Raw genomic sequence first — 18,341 nt, forward strand, 5'->3', positions numbered from 1 at the left:
ACCTTCACAGTCTCCTTTGTTGGTGATCACTGTTTCTAATGGCCTTGTCTGGTTTCAATACCTGACCATCCACTCCTTTAAATTCTCTTCGGGACCAGCCTCCCACTAACCATTATTCTGCTGCTCAAGTTTGGCTAAGTATTTTATTTACACTTTCCTCACATGCCACTGCCACAATGACAATGCACTGCTGCCACTATGGCTAACCCTAGGCAGAGAGGTCGGGCATGCTGTGCCTGGCCCCTGCAGTGCTTCCCTCCCCCTGAACCCCCAGAAACACCAATGTGGTGGCCAGACCATCTCTGTGTGCTGAGCGGCCCAACAAGTGTGGAACTGAACACTTTCAGTCTTTGCTGCATTGATACTGGTGTTTCCCACACCAGTGTTCCAAGGTGAAGGAAGCACAATTAGATTTAAGGAAAATGCCTATCTGGCAGCAGAGAAAAAGGGTGGCTTAGGCTACAGGTCGAGAGATCTTTTAGGAGCTACTATTGTAGTTCACTCAAGGGCTCAGACAGAGACAATGGATTCCGCAACGGGTGTATGGTAAGGTGCTGAAAGGGTGGCAAGAGGGCGAGTGTACAGAGAAAAAGTATTTAGGCCACAGGATTTCATGACTAGTTGTGTTGAGGGAAAAAGAATAGGTATGAATACCTAGTTTCTGGTTAGGGCAACTAGGTGAATGGTATTGCCATTAAACAATGTGAATTTTAGAAAGGAAGAGTGGGTTGGAGGAAGAAAATATAAGTTCAGTTTTAGACAAGTTGACCTAAGAAATCTTTGGGACATTCAGGTGGTCAGGTCCTTACCCTGACTCTCCTTCCAGTCGCAGAAGAAAAACTGCAGAGTTGAGAACCCTGGAGAGATTGGTAACATGGAATTTACGGTAGGACAGAGTTTTAAGGAGAAAGTGGCAAACAGGGTCAGATGCAGCAAGGAGAAGAAAAACTGAAAACTGCTCCTTGAGTTTGGCAGCCAGGAGAGGGCTGCTGGCACTGGGGTGAGTGGTGACAATGTGCAGCCAGAGAATGGATACGTCTTTTGGGAAGCCAACCTCTGAAAAAAGAAGAGAGTGGAAGCTAGAGGGGTGCTTTCAACAGCTCCATTGGGGGTATAACTGACATGCTGTACACTGGACATATTTAAGTATACAATGTAATAAGTTGTGTCTTATCAACAATCAAAATATCCATCACCCCCAAACATTTTCTCCTGCCCCTTTGTAATCTTTGGCTCTGGCCTCTCCCTGCCACCCCACATCATTAGACAATGACTGATCTGCTTTCTGTCCCTACAGAATTTTGTATAAATGGAATTGCACAGTATGTACTCTTTTTCTCCTGGCTTCTTTCATTGAATATAATTGAGATTAATGGAAGCTATTGCATATACAATAGTATTCAGTCACATGCACATATCACAATTTGTTTGTCATTCACCTAGTGATGGACATTGAGTTATTTCCAGTTTTTTAAAACCAGATTTTATTTTTTTTATTTTTAGAGAGAGGGGAAGGAGGGAGAAAGAGAGAGAAATATCAGTTGGTTGCCTTCTGCACAGGCTGGAGGACTAAATCCCCAACCTAGGAATGTGCATTGACTGGGAATTGAACCAGTGACCTTTCGCTTTGCAGAACAATGCCCGACCAAGTGAGCCACAGTGGTGGCTCAGTCTAATTTCTGACTTTCTAATAGCTGTAGAGTAGTATCTCATTGTGTTGTTAATTTGTATTTTCCTCATGACTAATAACATTAGTCACTTTCATGTATTTATTTTTCATCTATGAATCTCCTTTGGTGAAATGTCTGGGCAAATCTTTTATAATTTAACCTTGAGTGACACTTCATTGCTTTTACCATTTATATCACTTTGGTCATATTTTATTTGTCAGAAGCAAGACAGAAAGCCCAGCCCATATTCAATGAGAGGGGATTACACTAGGCCCAGACTGCTGGGGGTCACCCTAGATGCTGCCAATGACAGATGGCTTCTTCCTATTTCTCTTGGAATAAAATTTAATTTCCATTTCCTGGTCTATAAGGGCCTGCAAGATCTAGCTCTTTTTGTTTCTTGTTTGGACATACTGAGCTCTTTTTCCTCGTAGAGCTTTACAGTTGCTCTTCTGTCTACTTGTGATGCTTTTATGTCAGACTTTTCCCATGGCTAATTGCTTTTTGTCATTCAGGTCTCAGCTTATAAATTACCTCCTCAGAAAAACCAGCCTCAATCACCCAATCAATCAAGGTAGCCTTTCAATCACTCCTTATCACATCACCTGACTAAATCTCTATGTGGCACTTATACTGTCTGATAGAATGTAAGTTTGAGTGTGGCAGGAAACTTGTCTCATTCATCATTATGTATCCAAAGCCTAACTAGAAAGATTGTGTATGGGTGTTGTCACAAATTCAGATAGTTATTATGACATCTTGAATTCTTGAGCTAGGTTATGTGAAAGATTCTATCTCATACCACAGAAAATATCTTTACAGTCATTATGGTTAATACATATATTAAAAAGCTCAAGATTTGTATATACAAATGGAACATCTCATTAAGAAGAAGAGGAGTATGAGGGAAAAGCAGGAAGAAAAATTATGAGAGGGAGATTTAGTCAATATGTGTTAGGGGAGAGAGAAAGTACTAACATAGCATCCTTATAGAATTCCTGGACTTCACAATTTTATTAGAAAGGATAAAGAAATCACCATGCATAACACAATTGGAGAGGCATAATATGCTTTATGTAATGAGGTTCTAACTCAACTAAGCACTATAGTTATGCTTAAAAAAGAGCAGTGGTTTGGATTGGAATAGTCTAGGGAGGTGGCGAGACTTGAGCTAAGATTTAAAATGGGCTAGGGGGAAAGGGCCAGCCTTCCACAAGAGGAAAACAGCTGGGGGCAAAATTCTGAGGCTTGACAGAAAGGCATCCTTGCCTTGAAGACACCCGTGGTCTAAGATCAGAAGAAGGGGTTCACTGCTGTGGGGGAAATAAAAGCCTTCAGCTGCAGCCCAGGAAGAAGATGAGGGACTTTGGGAGTAATTTGCCAGGGGACAGCTACCTAACTCAAGGTTTTTACTCAAGTATTTCTTATTCAGCTAGGGCTAGAGCAGGTTATTGAAGTCCTTGAAAGCAGGGTTAATGTTGAGAATTTTTATATATGAGTTAATCTGATCAGAATGGACTAGATTGAGCCGATACAGAAATGGTTTCAACTATGCTCCCTGCAGTAGCTTTAGATTTTATCTAGAGCTTCTGTCTGATTAGGAGGGAATTGCTGTTTTTATTGTAGCACTTTACATAGCATAGAGAAAACTTACATTTTCCATGTTAAAGAATGGGGTGGCAGTGTTGGAAATTATGGGAGCATTCAAACCTTCCAAATGACATTTGCTGTGACTCTTGCATGCTTCCCATTCTTCCTTTCAGGTCTGGGAGCTGAACTAGGAAGAGAAGGTAAGAGCTGGGTGTGATGCTCATTACTCTGACTTCCTCTTCTCCAACAGTCTTTAAAAAACTTTCAATAATTTTAAACATTTGGAAATAGGCATAAAGTGAAGAAGATGTTCAAATTAGTGTTGTAGGAAGAGCAGCTGGGCATTTGAGTTTGAAAGCTGGTGCTGTCACTAGTTTTGTGCACTGTAAATATTTACTTTGGGTTTTTTTGTGCTTCTGTTTTCCTATAGGCAAAATCTGAAATCGTTAAAGACAGTTTCTCAAGCCAGACACCTAATGTCTTGTAATGCTAGAGGCAATGCCGCAAAATGAATAAAAGTCTGGCTCCAAATGCCACGGAATCCCATTAAGAAAAGCTGGTCCCTAAGGACCCTTCCAACTGTTAACATTTCAAGGCTCCACTTGAGTTAGGGGGCGCCACACCGTAGACCAGTGCCTCCCAACTTCACCAATGGCTAACTGATCACTCAGGTTTTGACTTAACATTTCACTTCTCTGGTGTTCACACCAATCTTTTTATTATATTGTTTTATTATTGTCTGCCTGACTCCTCCATCACTTGCAAACTCCACAATGGCAGGGTCTGTGGCTATTGTCGGGGTCACAGTGGCACAGGGCAAAAACTTTTTGATTCGACAGATGAAATGCTAATTCACAGAGAATTGACAAACCCCAAGAGCAAGCGCCCAGCCGGGAAGCGATGCCAACCTCCGTAACTTCCGCCCCTGCCTGCTCCTCCAGGAGCCCCTTTTCCTTGTCTGTGTTTTGGTTCCGGCGTTTCAATAAAGTTCGATTCGGCTCCCGAGCGACCAGTTCTTCCGGGAAAATGGCGACTCCGTCTCGTGCTCCGGAGTCCCCGCCGGCCGCGGATCCGGCGCCAGCCGCGGGGGCTGCCGAAGAAGCCGAGTGCCCGCCGCCTCCCCAGCCTCAGCCCCCGCAGAATGTCCTTGCCGCCCCGCGGCTTCGAGCCCCAAGCTCCCGAGGACTTGGGGCAGCGGAGTTTGGCGGAGCTGCGGGAGATGTTGAAGCGCCAGGAGAGACTTTTGCGCAACGTGTAAGCTTGGGTCCCGCCGAGTTAGAGCCAGGCTCTTTTCGTTCGGGCTCCCTGGGACGCGCCCCTCCCTTCCCCAGGCCCATTCCCTTCCCTAGAAGGTGACCTTGCCCCAGTCAGCCGCACCCCAGCCCCGAGCGCGAGCTGACGGCCTACTGTCGCAGGGCCGGCCGCGTCCTGGCCTGGCGCTGTCGCCCGTGGGGCTGGCTCGTGTGCCGAGCCGCGGCTTCGCGAGTCAGCTCTTCGTCAGCTCCTCGCCGGCTCCCTAAATCCTGCCCCGAACTTGTCAGTTTCATCTGTAGATCCTGTTCTTACAGGAATCGTCGGAAATGGAAAGAGTGGGATATAGAGTGGTTTATTAGGCAAAGAAAGTTTGACTCAACTCAGTTTGCAGTCTTCATGGACTTGAGCAGGGACGTGATGTAATATGACCGTGATTTTTAAAGGAAGCTTAAATTAGCTTGGAGCGGGGTGCTTTGAAAGGAATAAGAAGCAGAAGACAGTAGGAGAATATTTTCAGAGAGTTTCCCGGCAAGGAGGGTGTAAGAAAGTGAACTAGAAAAGTAGTTGTGGGGTTGGGGAAACTACATCAGGCTTGGAATACTTTGGACGGATAGTTGATGAACATGGCTGAGGTTTGCGGGGAGGGGAATAAACCCAAGGTTGATTTTAGATAGGGTATGCTGAGTTGACGGGAGAGTTAACATATCTAGTTAAAAGCTGGAGAAGTGGACATGAGGCTGAAGAGAGAGATGAGAAGAAGGCTAGGAAAATACAGGAATCTCAACCGGAAGGGCTGTTAATTGTGGAAATTGTAGGAATGAACGTAGTGTCAGAGAAGGACTATAGGGCCTGAGATGTAACCTTCCCTCCACATTTATTGTGTGGCTAACACAAGGGGAATCAGAAAAGGAACTTTGTCACTCAGCAAAAGGGGCTAACGATCACTTGGGGGCTTCTTAAAGTATTTTGTGCGAGAATGAGTTTTTAACCTATAGCAGCAAATTAACTTTTTGGTCTCAGGACCCCTTTCTGCTCTTAAGACTTACAGAGTATTCCGAAGAGCTCTTGTTTTATGTGTTATCTCTATTGCTGTTTGTCAGTGTAGTAGGAATTACAAGTGAGAAATCTTAAAAATGCAAGAATACACAAGCTCATACATTATGTTACCCAGCAGAGCAATGGGAGTCACACATCTTGTGGCTTCTGGAAAACTCCACTGTCCTCATGTGAGAAAATGAGAGTGAAAGTGGCAAATAATGCCTTAGTGTTACTATGGAAATACTTTGGCCTTGAAGACCCATCCACCTCCCTTCCGCAGGAAGGTCTGGAGATCATACTTTTAAAAAACTGTTGATTTGTAGAATGTCATGTAAGTATACGCTTTAAATACTTTTGCCGAAATCTTAATTAACTGAGACAAATGAGGCATATTCTCTATTCTCCCTGGATCCCCTTGTTTTGAGGGAGGCATTTGGATAATCACATTTCTGCTTCAGGGCAATTGAAAGTAAGATTTTTTTTAAACTTAAAGATTGATTTTTCTCCCTTTGAAAGTAATGCTTTTTCTTGATATCTCAAGTTTAAAAACATGGCTCTAATGTACATGCGTTCTTTTCCATTTGACAGAAAATTCATTTGCAGATTGCCCGACAACGGTAAAAAGATCGTAGACTCTGTGGCCAAACTGAAAGCTGCCATTGCAGAACGTGAAGAAGTTAGAGGAAGACGTGACCTGTTTCATCCTGTTAGTTTAGACTGTAAGCCAAGGCAAAAAGCAATTGCAGTTGATGTGGATGTAGATAAGGCCCAGAATTCTGACCAGATACTTGATTCTTCATCACTGGTTCCTGGCTGTTCTTCTGTAGATAACATCAAGTCATTTGAAACAACCTCACAACAACGGGGACTTGCACATTCTACTCACAAAGGCGATGAAGAGGCTCCCGAGGTTGGAGACGCAGTGAACAAGTGCCCAGGACCCAGCAGCAGAGCCAGTGCGCCTTCCTCACCCAAAGCTAGTGAGCGTTTCCCTCAGCATCGTGCGTCAGGTCAAGCAGAAGATAATTCCAGCAGCTCTGATGACCTATTTATCGATAGGTTACAGAAGATCACCATTGCAGACCCAGGTGAACACCACTCAGAAGAAAACACGAGGACTGAGAACTTGACAGGCCTTTGTACTGGGACAGAGAAGAAGCCTCACTATATGGAAGTGCTAGACATGCGAGCCAGAAACCCAGTGCCCCCAGCACGTAAATTTAAACCCAATGTGTAAGTGCCGTTCGAAACAGACCTGTCATAGGGACATACTATTTGTTAAACTCAAAAAATTGGGAGAACGCTTTAAGTTCAGTGGACTTTGTGTGAGATTTACTTGTAGTTAGGAACGGGCTTCCTGTGGAAACAGCGAGACCAGCCTGGCTCGAGTGGAGGACTTCAGTTGAAAAATCCTTCAGTATTTTAGCCAAATCAATGAAAAAGTTTTAAACGGCAGACGAAGTATTAACTTTCAGGATACTTAGCCAATATTTCATAATAAACAGAGTTACAGAATTTATTATGACTCTTTTTCAGAACCATTTTCTGGTATATAGCTCCTCCTTTGGTTAGACTGTCAGCTAAGGAAAAGGTGATTACAGGAGCTGGTAGACTTTCTCAGCAAAAAAATAAGTGCGCCGCCAGGGTGTAAGCAGCAGGGGCTGTGGTGATGCAGAAGTAAAGATGCTCATCAAGGAATTCAGGACCTAGATGAGGACCCAGGATTTACACTCTTGGATGAACATTAAACCAACTTCAAAGGGAAGGCAGCTGAGAAGGGGTTAAAAAAAGCAAAACAGATTGAGGCTGGAAAGGGCAAACTAACTCTGCTTCTAAGTTCCTTTTTATAGTTTCTCAGATCTTCAGAGAAAGAAAAGCTCTTTGAGGAGAAAAGAATGTTAGTATGCAAATGTAACATTCAAGTCAGGCAGCAGCAACTGGTACGGCCTAGGTTTACAAGGATGTAGCATTATCAGATACAAAGTGGAGCCACTGCTGACTTTCTCTGAAAATCTGAAGAACTCCAGTTAAAAACACCTAAAACCATTTTTATTGTTATAAAGAGTCTTTAAAGTTTAGTCCTACCCCAATTTAACCTCAAAACATTTTATTTTGTCTAGAAAACCAGGATTATGCTATATTAATTTGTATTTAGGAATCAAACTAATCTTTGGTTAAATTTCATTTTATGTGCAAAGAGGTATCTTTCCTCTCTACTAGGAAGACAGAAATGCATAAGCATTATTTAGTCAGTAAGTATAACATAATACCCCGATCCCAATTTTTTATTATAGTCATTTAGCTGGAAGAGGGTGGAGGGGAGGGGATAGCAGTGAGGGTTAAGGATGTTGAAAAGGCAGAGCTCCTGTGCAGTTACAGCAGAGGAGGAAAGGCTGGGCCTTGACAGTCAGTAGGTTGCAGGCGGATGGGGACTGAGGGGAGCCTGAACAGCAGCTTGGAGGTCAGAAAGGGGGATAAGGTGGTGTCCTTTGGCCCCTGTACTGCTCTTCCCTTGGCCTCCTACCTGTTCTGGCTCCATTATCACTTGGATGCTTGAGGTCGCCCTTCATCTACCTGTAGCTGAGGTCTTTCTGGAACTTGAGATTTACACTGCTAGTTACCTATGAAATGTGACTGTGGGTGTCCGTGGCACCTCAGGTTTATCGTGTACAAAGTGGAACTCGTTTCTTCCCAAACTGCCTGTCTCCAATATTCCCGAAGTTATTAGTGTCACCTTGATTTTTCCCCCAAGGTGCCTTCCTGTTTCCTCATCTCTGTATCTTCTAGCCACGAAGACCTACATAATATATTTCCTTGACCTTCATTGCTGATCATGCTTATCTTCATTCTGTCTCTTAAGGGAGGGCTGTCATCCCTCTGCTGGGCTATAACTATGGTCTGTTTAGCCTTGAGTCTTAATTATTTACCAGTCCATCTTCACCAGTGCTGCCAGAGCAAAATTTGTACAGTGCAACTCGGAACCTGCTGCAGGTAGAATAGAACTTTTCACTTTGGTCTGGACCCAGCCTACTTCCCAGGCTTATCTGTACTCCCCCTCTTGCACCTCCTGTGTGCTGCAGCCATGTGCATCTCATGGCCGGGGTGCCTTCTCCCCTCCTTTGCACAGGGAGCACTTTTTCCAGGACTCCTGAGATTTCACTGTTTGGATGTTTTTCTGACAACCTCCCTGTCTCCCATTAGAACTGGCCGTTTCTTTCTGTATGGTCCCGTGTACACTGCATGGATGTGAATCATGGTACCTGCGGTGTTGTATGGGGAGCAGGGGTGATAGTAGGTTTACAGTTGTTTGTATGGGAAATCATACTGTAACACAAGAATAAACTTTTGCATACTTATAACTATAAACCTACTTCTGCCCCACACTAGGTTGCACTGAAACAGTTGACAATTTTATTTCCCTCTACTGGAGAGTAAGCCCTTGCAAATGTTTTTTGAATGGGAAGGGAAAAAAACGGGCAGCTTCAGTTCAGGTATAGGTTTGAGGAGAGATGGAAAGGGCAAAGAGCTAAGGTTGAAGGCCACTTTTGTGTGCACGAGTATTGTAAATGTGTGTCTACAAAGATGGCATAAGTTTTCCTCCTTCAGGTTACCTTCGAGACAGAACGATTCATCTAGTCACCAGCAAAGAGGCGGGTCTCCTGTTTCCTCAGAGGAGAGGTGGCGCAGGGAGAGGCAGCATCTCGATGACATCACAGCAGCTCGGCTTCTGCCACTTCATCATATGCCTACACAGCTGCTCTCCATAGAAGAATCTTTGGCACTTCAGCAACAGCAGAAAAAGAGTTATGAGGTATTTAAGAGTAGCCATTGTTTCCTGCCTGTATGTTGGATGCTGCTTCCATAAGTCAGAATTTACTTCAGGTAGTTCAAGGAGGATGGCATTTAACAGAAGGATTAGGTGCTAGAGAAATGGTCGGTGAGTGCCATTAGCTCTCAGATGTGTGTCTCTACTGCTCAGAGTCTTGAAGTTGCTAGAACTGCAGGAAGCAGCTGGAGGTGATCGCAGCTACCTGCCATGTCAGACTGATAATATGCCAGGAAGTGCGAGGAGACTACTGCAAAACTTCACATCTCTGAAAGCCCATGCTGTTAGACCAGCAATAGTATCACCTCTCGTGTCTTCTACTTCATAAAAACCATGTGAGAACTTCTCAGTGGTGGACTCTAACTGAGAACCCTGCAGAGAGAATCAGGAAAATGTGGTTTCTGGCTTCTGTCTCCTGTGACAACATGGGAGAGCATAAACGCGGTGGTGGGACAGTATTGTGTTGCCAACAGACAATTGGGCACTAGGCTTAAAAGGCTAACCTGCAGACCTCGTGAAGATAGAAGAATCTCAAATATGTGGTGTCTTAATCAAGTTTGTATAGGACTGTCTTCAAAGATCTGTGTGTTCTACATAGAACTTTAAAAGTGCATATTGATGATTTGTGTACAGAGTAATGAAATGGGAGAAACAAGTATGAGAACCATAATGAGAAAAGAAAGCGTTCAATATACTTAGTAATAATTTGAGTCTCCAGGAAAAGAGCAACCTAACCTCCTAATATTGCTTAGTTAGGTCTTTTTTATTTTAACTTTTTTTCTTTAAAAATTTTATTTGTTTATTTTTAGAGAGAGGGAAAGAGAGGGAGAGAAACGTCGGTGTGTGGTTGCCTCTTGCATGAGCCCCTACTGGGGACCTGGCCTGCAACCCAGGCGTGTGCCCTGACTGGGAATCAAACTAGCGATCCTTTGGTTTACAGGCTGGTACCTTATCCACTGAGCCACACCAGCCAGGGATGCTTAGTTAGATCTTAATCAGGTATTATACACCAGTTACTACAAAACCAGGCTGTCCTGCTTTGGCTTTTCAGACATGCTCAGTTGGTGTAGATTAACATTTTCAAGGCACTTCTTTTTAAAGCATTTTTCTTCCTGCTAGTGCATTAAAATTACTGCCTACTTACAACTATAGCATTGATGAATTGTTCTTAAAATGGACTATATGGTCTTAATTGCCTATCCTAAGACATTTTTAGGTTGAATAACATACACTTTATTTTGAAATTGACTTCCTTGGCAGAGTGGTAGTAGTAGCTCCCGCTTTAGTTTTACCTTTTCATAGTATTCATGGCCTAAGGGGATGGACCTAAAGAAGTTCAAGTGTGGGAGAAAGCACGGGAAACGTGAGGAGCTGAACTAGAAATGAGCATTGCCCTCTGCCATCAGTTGGTAGTAATGTCCTTGTGTGTATACAAGCACATTGCCAGTGTCTGGAATTTACTTGGACTTTTGGCTACATAGTAGTTTACAAGGGACTTTGGAGAAGGATAGTCAGCTTTTTAGTATTAATATTTTTATTTCCACCATGGCATTGAAATGTAACTCATAAGCCTAGAGGCTGTGATCTGATTTAGGAAAGGTGACTGCCAGTTGGAGAGTCAGCACAGTATGAGTAATTTTTTGAAATTTGATAGCTCAGATTGTTCTGTGAGTTTGTACATGTGTGTACCCACATATTTAAAAATGTATCCATGTTTATAACTGTCATAGTGCTAAGCTGGTTACTCAGTTTGTCACGTAGAGATGGGACATTTCCATGCCTGTTCACTGATGGATGTCCATCACCACAGCTGCAGCAGGCTGGCAGCTTTCACAGCACAGCCCGGTTGGTTGTCTCTCTGCGAGACACGGCTGCCAGGCTCGTCCCGTTGCTGTGGGGCACCGAGTGGAGTGGCATTCCTCTTCGTTCCTAATTCTGTTTAAATGACTTCACATTGAGAAACTGTAGGGAGAAGACGTGTCTAACTTTTTGCTTTATGTTTTATTTTAAAGGAGATGCAAGCCAAGCTCGCAGCACAAAAATTAGCTGAAAGACTGAATATTACAATGCAGAGCTATAATCCAGAAGGGGAGACTTCGAGGAAATACCGAGAAGTAAGGGATGAAGATGACAATCCGTCCTCTGATGATGAAGTCTGAAGATGGACATTGGGAGACTCCTAACTCTCTGCCTGCTGAGGTGTCATCATCTTACATCAGACTTTCTAACAAGTATCAAGATCAGTGTCAGACATTGTTGAGGGAAATAATTTTATAAAATTACACAAAGGTAGCTATAAAAATAGCCCAGTTTGTCTTTCAGAAGATAATTTTCATGTGCTTGAAAAGTTTAATATTTGAATATTGTGTTTAACCACCTTGTATGAAAGTTTTGCAGTATGTTGTGTGGTCTGATACTTTAGTATATGATAGAGCACATTTTTTTCTGTAAGCGAGATGAAAGCAGGTATCTGTTTTTCGTCCTCCTTACCTCTATCAATATCTTACCTTTCAGGGAACTATTTAGTTGTCCCAGTCATCACCTAGATGAATTAGGAAGATATGCCTCCCTCTTTTTTCGAGTAATGAAGGGAGCAGTATAAAGAATTTTAGGCATGTTTGCATGGGGTTATTGAGGTATCAGATGTGAAATACCTAGGAAGACATTCAGAAAAATGCTTAAATTTTCGTTTCCTTCTGTCTTCCCTTTGGAAGAAGGTTATCTTCTGATTACAAATACAGAGTACAGTTGACCCTTGAACAGTGTGGGGGTTAGGGCTGCCAACCTGCTTGGTAGAAAATTGTGTACAACTACATGCTGGTAGTTGATACTGGAGGGTGGATGGTCTTTCTCAGTGACCGGATTTTCCGAGAGTAACATGAAGTACAGAAAAGTCTGAGACGACTGATGAAGGTGCGGGAGTAGCTGTTCTGCGTGACCTGACTTGAGTCATGACTGGAGTAATGCCCTTAACAGATGATAGGTTCAGTTCGCTGAAAAAAAAACAGTATTTTTCTTTAAGCTATAATTGAATTATTGTCAATAAATTGTACCCCCCCTAAAAAAAAGCCTTCATACGTACGCTGCAGAGACCTCAATCTATAAATACATGTTTGTGTAACCTGAAAGGATTATATGATTGTCTCCAGAGAAATTAACACAGTATCAAAGATTTCTTTAATATGTTGTGGCCTTTAAACAGTGTTAAAAGCAAGAATAAAATATTAATTAGAAAAACTTAATGTTAATGGTGATGTTTTACTGGTGCTTCCTTTCAAAGAGGCTTTTCATATGTGTAATCTGATGGGAATGTGTTCAGGGCAGATGCACATGGGAGAGGAAGGGCTCCATCTGTGTTGTGCACTTCCGGGGGTCGCGCCTGCTTTCCACCCCCTTGCCTCCAGAAAAGCAAACGTAAAACTATACTGAGCTAATGCTTCCATTATTTTTAGTTATTAAAACTGTTAGAAAATGATTTCACAACAAAATGATTGGATGTTCTATTGTTACAGAACGAAATAATACATGTTATTTCTGGGAAGTTGGAAAATGTGAACGGGTTCACACCATATACATACAATTCCTATAATTCTACCCAGAGAGAGCTTCTGTGAACATTTGGGTGTATGTCCTCTTACGTATTTTCCTCTGTGCATACATACTTTATATTGTCAATAGTGCAGTCATACTATACATTAACTCATATAAGTCGTGAACATTTTCCCATATTAAGCATTTTTCATTTTAGATAGCTGCAGAATATCCCATTTTATTGGTGCACCATAACTTAAAATCAACTTATCGTTTAATAATTTGATTATTAATTATAATGTAACTGTAAATGATACAATCAACATCTTAAGAGATAATCACATCTGTACAAAAATGACTTATTTCCAGAAGATACTTTTTGAGAAGTGAAATTGCTAGATGAAAGGTAAGTTTTTGAGCATCTTGATATGTATCACTCATCACAAGGATTGTGTCCTACATTCCCACTAGCACTATATCAGACTCCCACAATTGAAAATTGCTGTTTAAAATACTTGCAAATTGAATAGTTGCAGAAAAGGAGCCTTTGAAATTTGTGTTTCTTTAATTACTTAATGAAGGTTGAATGTTTTTTCATGTTTATCGACCACGTAGGTACATTCTTTTAGGCATTAGGTATTCATATGTGTCCTATATCCTTGGAGAGCTTGTGATTTGTGTTGATCTGTAAGTTATGAATTATTATGTCCATCCTTTGTTGTTATTGTTTTAGTGTGTTATTTTCTTTTAATTTAGTTCATGGTGTTTTGATGTGGAAGTTTTCTTTAGGATTGTACCTTTGAGGTATGCTTGAGCATGCCTTTCCCACCCCAAAGATGGATACATATTTATCCTTATCTTCTTCTAGTGCTTTTTTAAAATTTCACTTTTATACTTACCTTAAATTCAAAAGGAAATTTTTGATCTGATCTCAGATTTATTTGGGGATATTGTGTGAGGTGAGATTTAATTTTAATTTTTGCCAATAGTTGAAAATTGGTTTGGTATTATAAACCACCACTTTCCCACTGATCTGTGATGTTGGCATAGGATATTGTTTTGTGTGTTTTGTGTCTTGGACCTGTTTTGGGGCCTTCAGTTTTCCCCACACTTTTAAACAATTAATGGCTTTAATTAGCATTGATATTTGGTAGTACAAATCTTCCCTCATTCTTTTAAATTTTATGAAATACAATGACAGAAAAGCACATAAAACAGGTGTGCAATTTAATGGCTAAAACAAAGTTATGTGATCACAAACCAGATGCAGAAAGGCCGCTCGCTGCCACTGCTCCGGAAGCTCCCCATGTGTCCTTGCTGGCCCTCCATTTGTCGCCCGGCAGTAACTACTGTCCTGCCTTTATGGTCACACTTACTTTCTCTGAAAATTTGTTTCACCAGTTACATATGCAAGAACACGGTTCATTTTGCTTGCTTTTGACAAAAAATGTAGTCAGTCTATTGTTTCTGGTGTCCTCCACTCAACGTTGCTTATAAAATTCATGCCATGTGTAGCTGTGGTTTATTCATTTTCACTGCTGTTTTATGTGCCATTCTGTTAACACTATTTTATTCTGTGACAATCACTTCTGTGATATTTCCAGTTTGGGGCTATTACAAGCAATGCTGCAATTAGCGTATTTGTGCACGTAAATTTTCTGTAGGGTATTTACCTGGGAGTGGAAATACAAGGTGTGCACATCTTTAACATTCACTGTTCCCACTTCCCCGCATCTGCTGTGTATGAGAGTTCCAGTTCACAAACATTAATACTGGCCAGATTTTAATTTTAGCCAGTGGGATGTTTTTATAGTAGTAATTTTGGTTTTATTTTGCATATCCCTAGTTAGTAATGCCATTGAGTATCTTCATACGTTCACTGGCCACTGGATTTCTTTTGAAAGTGCCCATTCAAGTCTTTCCTCCATTTTCCTTTTGTGTGTCAACTGTCTTTTCTCATTGATTTTTAGGATATATTCTTGATATGGATTATTATTCGGTTATATTTCTTGTACAAATTCTTACCCTCTTCTGAATTCTCATTCTCTTTGTGGTGTTTCTGATGGACAGAAATTCTAAAATTTAATGGTAAGTCTATCAATCTTTTAGGTTTAGTATCTTTGTGTCTTGTTTTAAGGCATCTGTCTCTCCTGAAGTTATGAAAATATTCTCTTTTTAAAATCTTTTTAGTCAAACAATGTTTTATAATTTTGCCCTTCCCATTACATCTTTGCTTCCGCTGGGAACTGTGTGTGACTGTGTGAGGAAGGGCGCTGCAGCACAGCCGCTCGTCCTGGCCCCAAGTAGCGCACCTCCGCCACAGCCAGCACTCGAGTGCCGCTCCCGGGTTCTCTCTGATTCCTTTTGCATTTTCATATAAATTTTAGAATCAGCTTGCCATATTCTACAAAAAAAATTATGCTTGATAGTGCAAATCACTGATTTTTCAAAGAAATGTTTGGTATTCTATCATTGATCAACTAACTTTTTTTCCCTAAGATTCTATGTTTTGAAACTTAGGAGATTTGGAATCTTGCCACTTACAAACTAAAGTGTGTTGTACACTTACTCTTTCATCTAAGATGATGCTTTTTAGTGCATACAAGTTAAATAGAAAATTCAGAATACTGTTTTAGTGTGTGTATTGTGTAGTTTTGACTGAGTAATGTTAGCAAGTAAAGAATTTTTTAAATATCAAATATACATAGGTTTAAAACAGGAAAATGGAATGAAGCTGCACTTATGAAATCGTCCCCTCAATTTTCAAGTGATTCGTTTAAGAGAAGGAAGTTGAATGCTAAAGTTTGGGATTTAACCTGAACCATGGAATATGTTACAAGGATTAATCTCGTTACATAGTAGTCATCTATAGGATAATGCTTTTTCGTTTTCATAGGACCTGTCTCTAATTCACATCATATTCTCTGGGTGTCCAGGAGCTGTGAGGCAAGGTGGAAGGTAAAGAGTTTGTGGAATTACCTCTGTTTCCTGCACCTGGGATGTTGAGGTGATTTGCTCAAGGTCATGAAGAACCCAGCACTTGATTTCTGGGCACTGGCTGCAGGGCCCTGCTCAAGAACACCACAAATCAAAGTTGCATTCAGGCTTTAGAAAGTGCTAATGCTTAAAATAAAATAAAAAAAAGAAAAACCACACACACACAAAAAAGAAAGTGCTAATGCTAGGCAAGAGCTCAGATTACTCACAGGGAATTTGTCCTGTCTCTATGATTTACACTACAAAAGAGCTTTTTTTCTTCTGATAATTTTTGTATTTGGAATGTTTTGTTTTTAATCATCTTAGAACTGTTAGACTATTTGGCCACTGCTGGTATCTAAACTCTTCCTTTCTCTCTTAATAGTTGGCTCTATAAAATTTTTGAAGAAGAGATACAAGGTGTTCTAGGCTGTATTCAGAGGACCAGGTACAAGCCGGCAGTTTAAGCCTTTGCAGGCATCATGAGACTGGAACGCTGAAAGAAAGTGAGGTTGTTAGGCAAGAAAAGATCCTGTCTCTGTACAGAAAATGTTGAGAGTGCCTGTGCTTAAATAAATACAAGGATTATATAACCAGCTTTTATGGAGAGCATACAGAATCATCTAAAAAATATGGCAAATTGCATTATTGACTAGTTCCTTGACAGGGAGGAGAAACTTAAAGCTATTATTTTAATTTCTGGCTAAAGTGAGGAAGCTTTGATACTGGGCCGATGAAATAAACCTAGTGTTGGATAATACTGAACTAGAGCCAGACCACAAATCAGAAGTGATTCTGAAAGCACAGCATAAAAGCCTGAACAATTAAATATGATCTATTACTTCCCAGATGATTTTAGAAAACTTGGAATGAAAAAAAGTCGAAAAAGAGGGTAAGCCACTGGAATAGCATTAGATTATTAGATTTAGGATTTAAATGCCACTAGTTCCTTTGACTCCAGTGGGAAGTCATGTACTCTCATGACGGTTAAGTCTGTAAGATGAGGTCAGTGACCCCTTATCTAATGTATGGGGTATGTTTTGAGAGAACAAAATTTCAAAGTGTGGTCTTTATAGAACACTTTGAGGTCTAAAAGAGATTCTAGATGAAAACCTTATTGTAACAATGGTAACAATTATGACTGGAAGTGGTTTAGGAGGCACCTTTTGGCATACGAAATAAAATGTTCTAAAATCACCACCATATGAAAATTTTAATTTAGTGTTAAAATTAACTGAGAACAATAGAGACTCCCTAAAAAGCTATTTTGACAAGGGGAAATTAGGACATTAAGCTAAAGACAGACCAAGCTTCGTATGGAAAAATTTCACATTATTAAGCCAAAAGAATGAGAGTTGTAAATCAAGTCCTTCCTTGGAGCGGGCAGAAATGCTCCTTAAAAGATGGAGACTCAGCTTGGTGCTTATAAATTTTCTCTGAAAGTATTGCTAGTAAATGCATCAGTTCTCTTAATCAGTACCACATATATTTGCATTAAATTAAATAGCTCCTCTCGTGATTGTATTATAAAAATAAAAGCATATCTTCTGATGATTATTTAGATTTTTAATAAAAAATATCTCTCCCCTTTGGCTACATTTAGTAGGGTCAAAATGAAGCACATTAGGAAAGAGTAACTGGCAACTGAAGGCAAACCTTAACTCAAATTAGCATCTTTGGTTCTTAGGGAAGGAAGAAAGGAAGCTTAGAGATCATTTGTTTTGCATTCTATAAATGGGGAAACTGAGGCACCGCAGAGCATGGAGACTTGCCTATGGTTGTGCAGCTGCTTCTGCCTGAGCCTTTGCTCTTCCCTTAATGTGGAGTCTACTTAGAATCAGTACTATCGAGTATTTTTGCATAATTACAGAAAAAGCCATAGAACCTAGTGAAACCAGGTTCAGTTACTACTGAAATAAAATTGGATAATATATAAAGAAATAAAGTGAAATAAAAATGGATAATGTGCTGCTTATTATTGATAAGTATGATCATATTTTTCCTTTTCACTGCCTGACTGGGTCGGTGTCGAATGTCCCACTTTCATAACACCTCTTCCTTGCATCTTCAGCGGTTTAACTTCCACCCGTTTACCCAGACCTCCCCCCAGCCCTTCTGGGGCTTCTCTGTCTCTCCATCCTCACCGTGGTGGGCATTCAGTGCGACTTGACAGGGTCTTTGAGTAGCACTGCTCGAGGCAATGACCTCAGTGTTGCCAGGATTTCCTCAGTATGAAAGTTTATTTCACAAGTTCATTTCAGATTTGCAAACTGTGCAGGTCAAAAGCAGGCATTGGAAAATGATGGACAGGGGGACAACATGGTGTCCCTGGTTCAGGTTCAGTTTCTTTTGTCTCCAATCTGTGGCTGCCATGATTTTCTCCGGGGAAAAATTCATTTATCCATCAGAGTTCTTTGTTAAAATACATGTGATTCTGTAGGCAGCAAAACATCAAT

The 18,341-nt window shown here is 41.0% G+C and overlaps 1 protein-coding gene across 1 annotated transcript; it reads left to right on the forward strand.

Annotated features, from left to right (window-relative positions):
- Positions 1–4,268: 4,268 nt before the first annotated feature.
- On the forward strand, positions 4,269–12,620 carry POLR2M (RNA polymerase II subunit M). Its single transcript, XM_045822107.1, has 4 exons — positions 4,269–4,514; positions 6,141–6,785; positions 9,159–9,363; positions 11,391–12,620. Exons 1-4 carry the CDS (start codon positions 4,402–4,404, stop codon positions 11,535–11,537), a joined length of 1,110 nt encoding a protein of 369 aa, XP_045678063.1. The 5' UTR covers positions 4,269–4,401; the 3' UTR covers positions 11,538–12,620.
- Positions 12,621–18,341: the final 5,721 nt, after the last annotated feature.

This window comes from Phyllostomus hastatus, unplaced genomic scaffold, assembly GCF_019186645.2.
Source record: "Phyllostomus hastatus isolate PE091 unplaced genomic scaffold, TTU_PhHast_1.1 phas_scaffold_501, whole genome shotgun sequence".
In the NCBI taxonomy this organism is placed as follows: domain Eukaryota; kingdom Metazoa; phylum Chordata; class Mammalia; order Chiroptera; family Phyllostomidae; genus Phyllostomus; species Phyllostomus hastatus.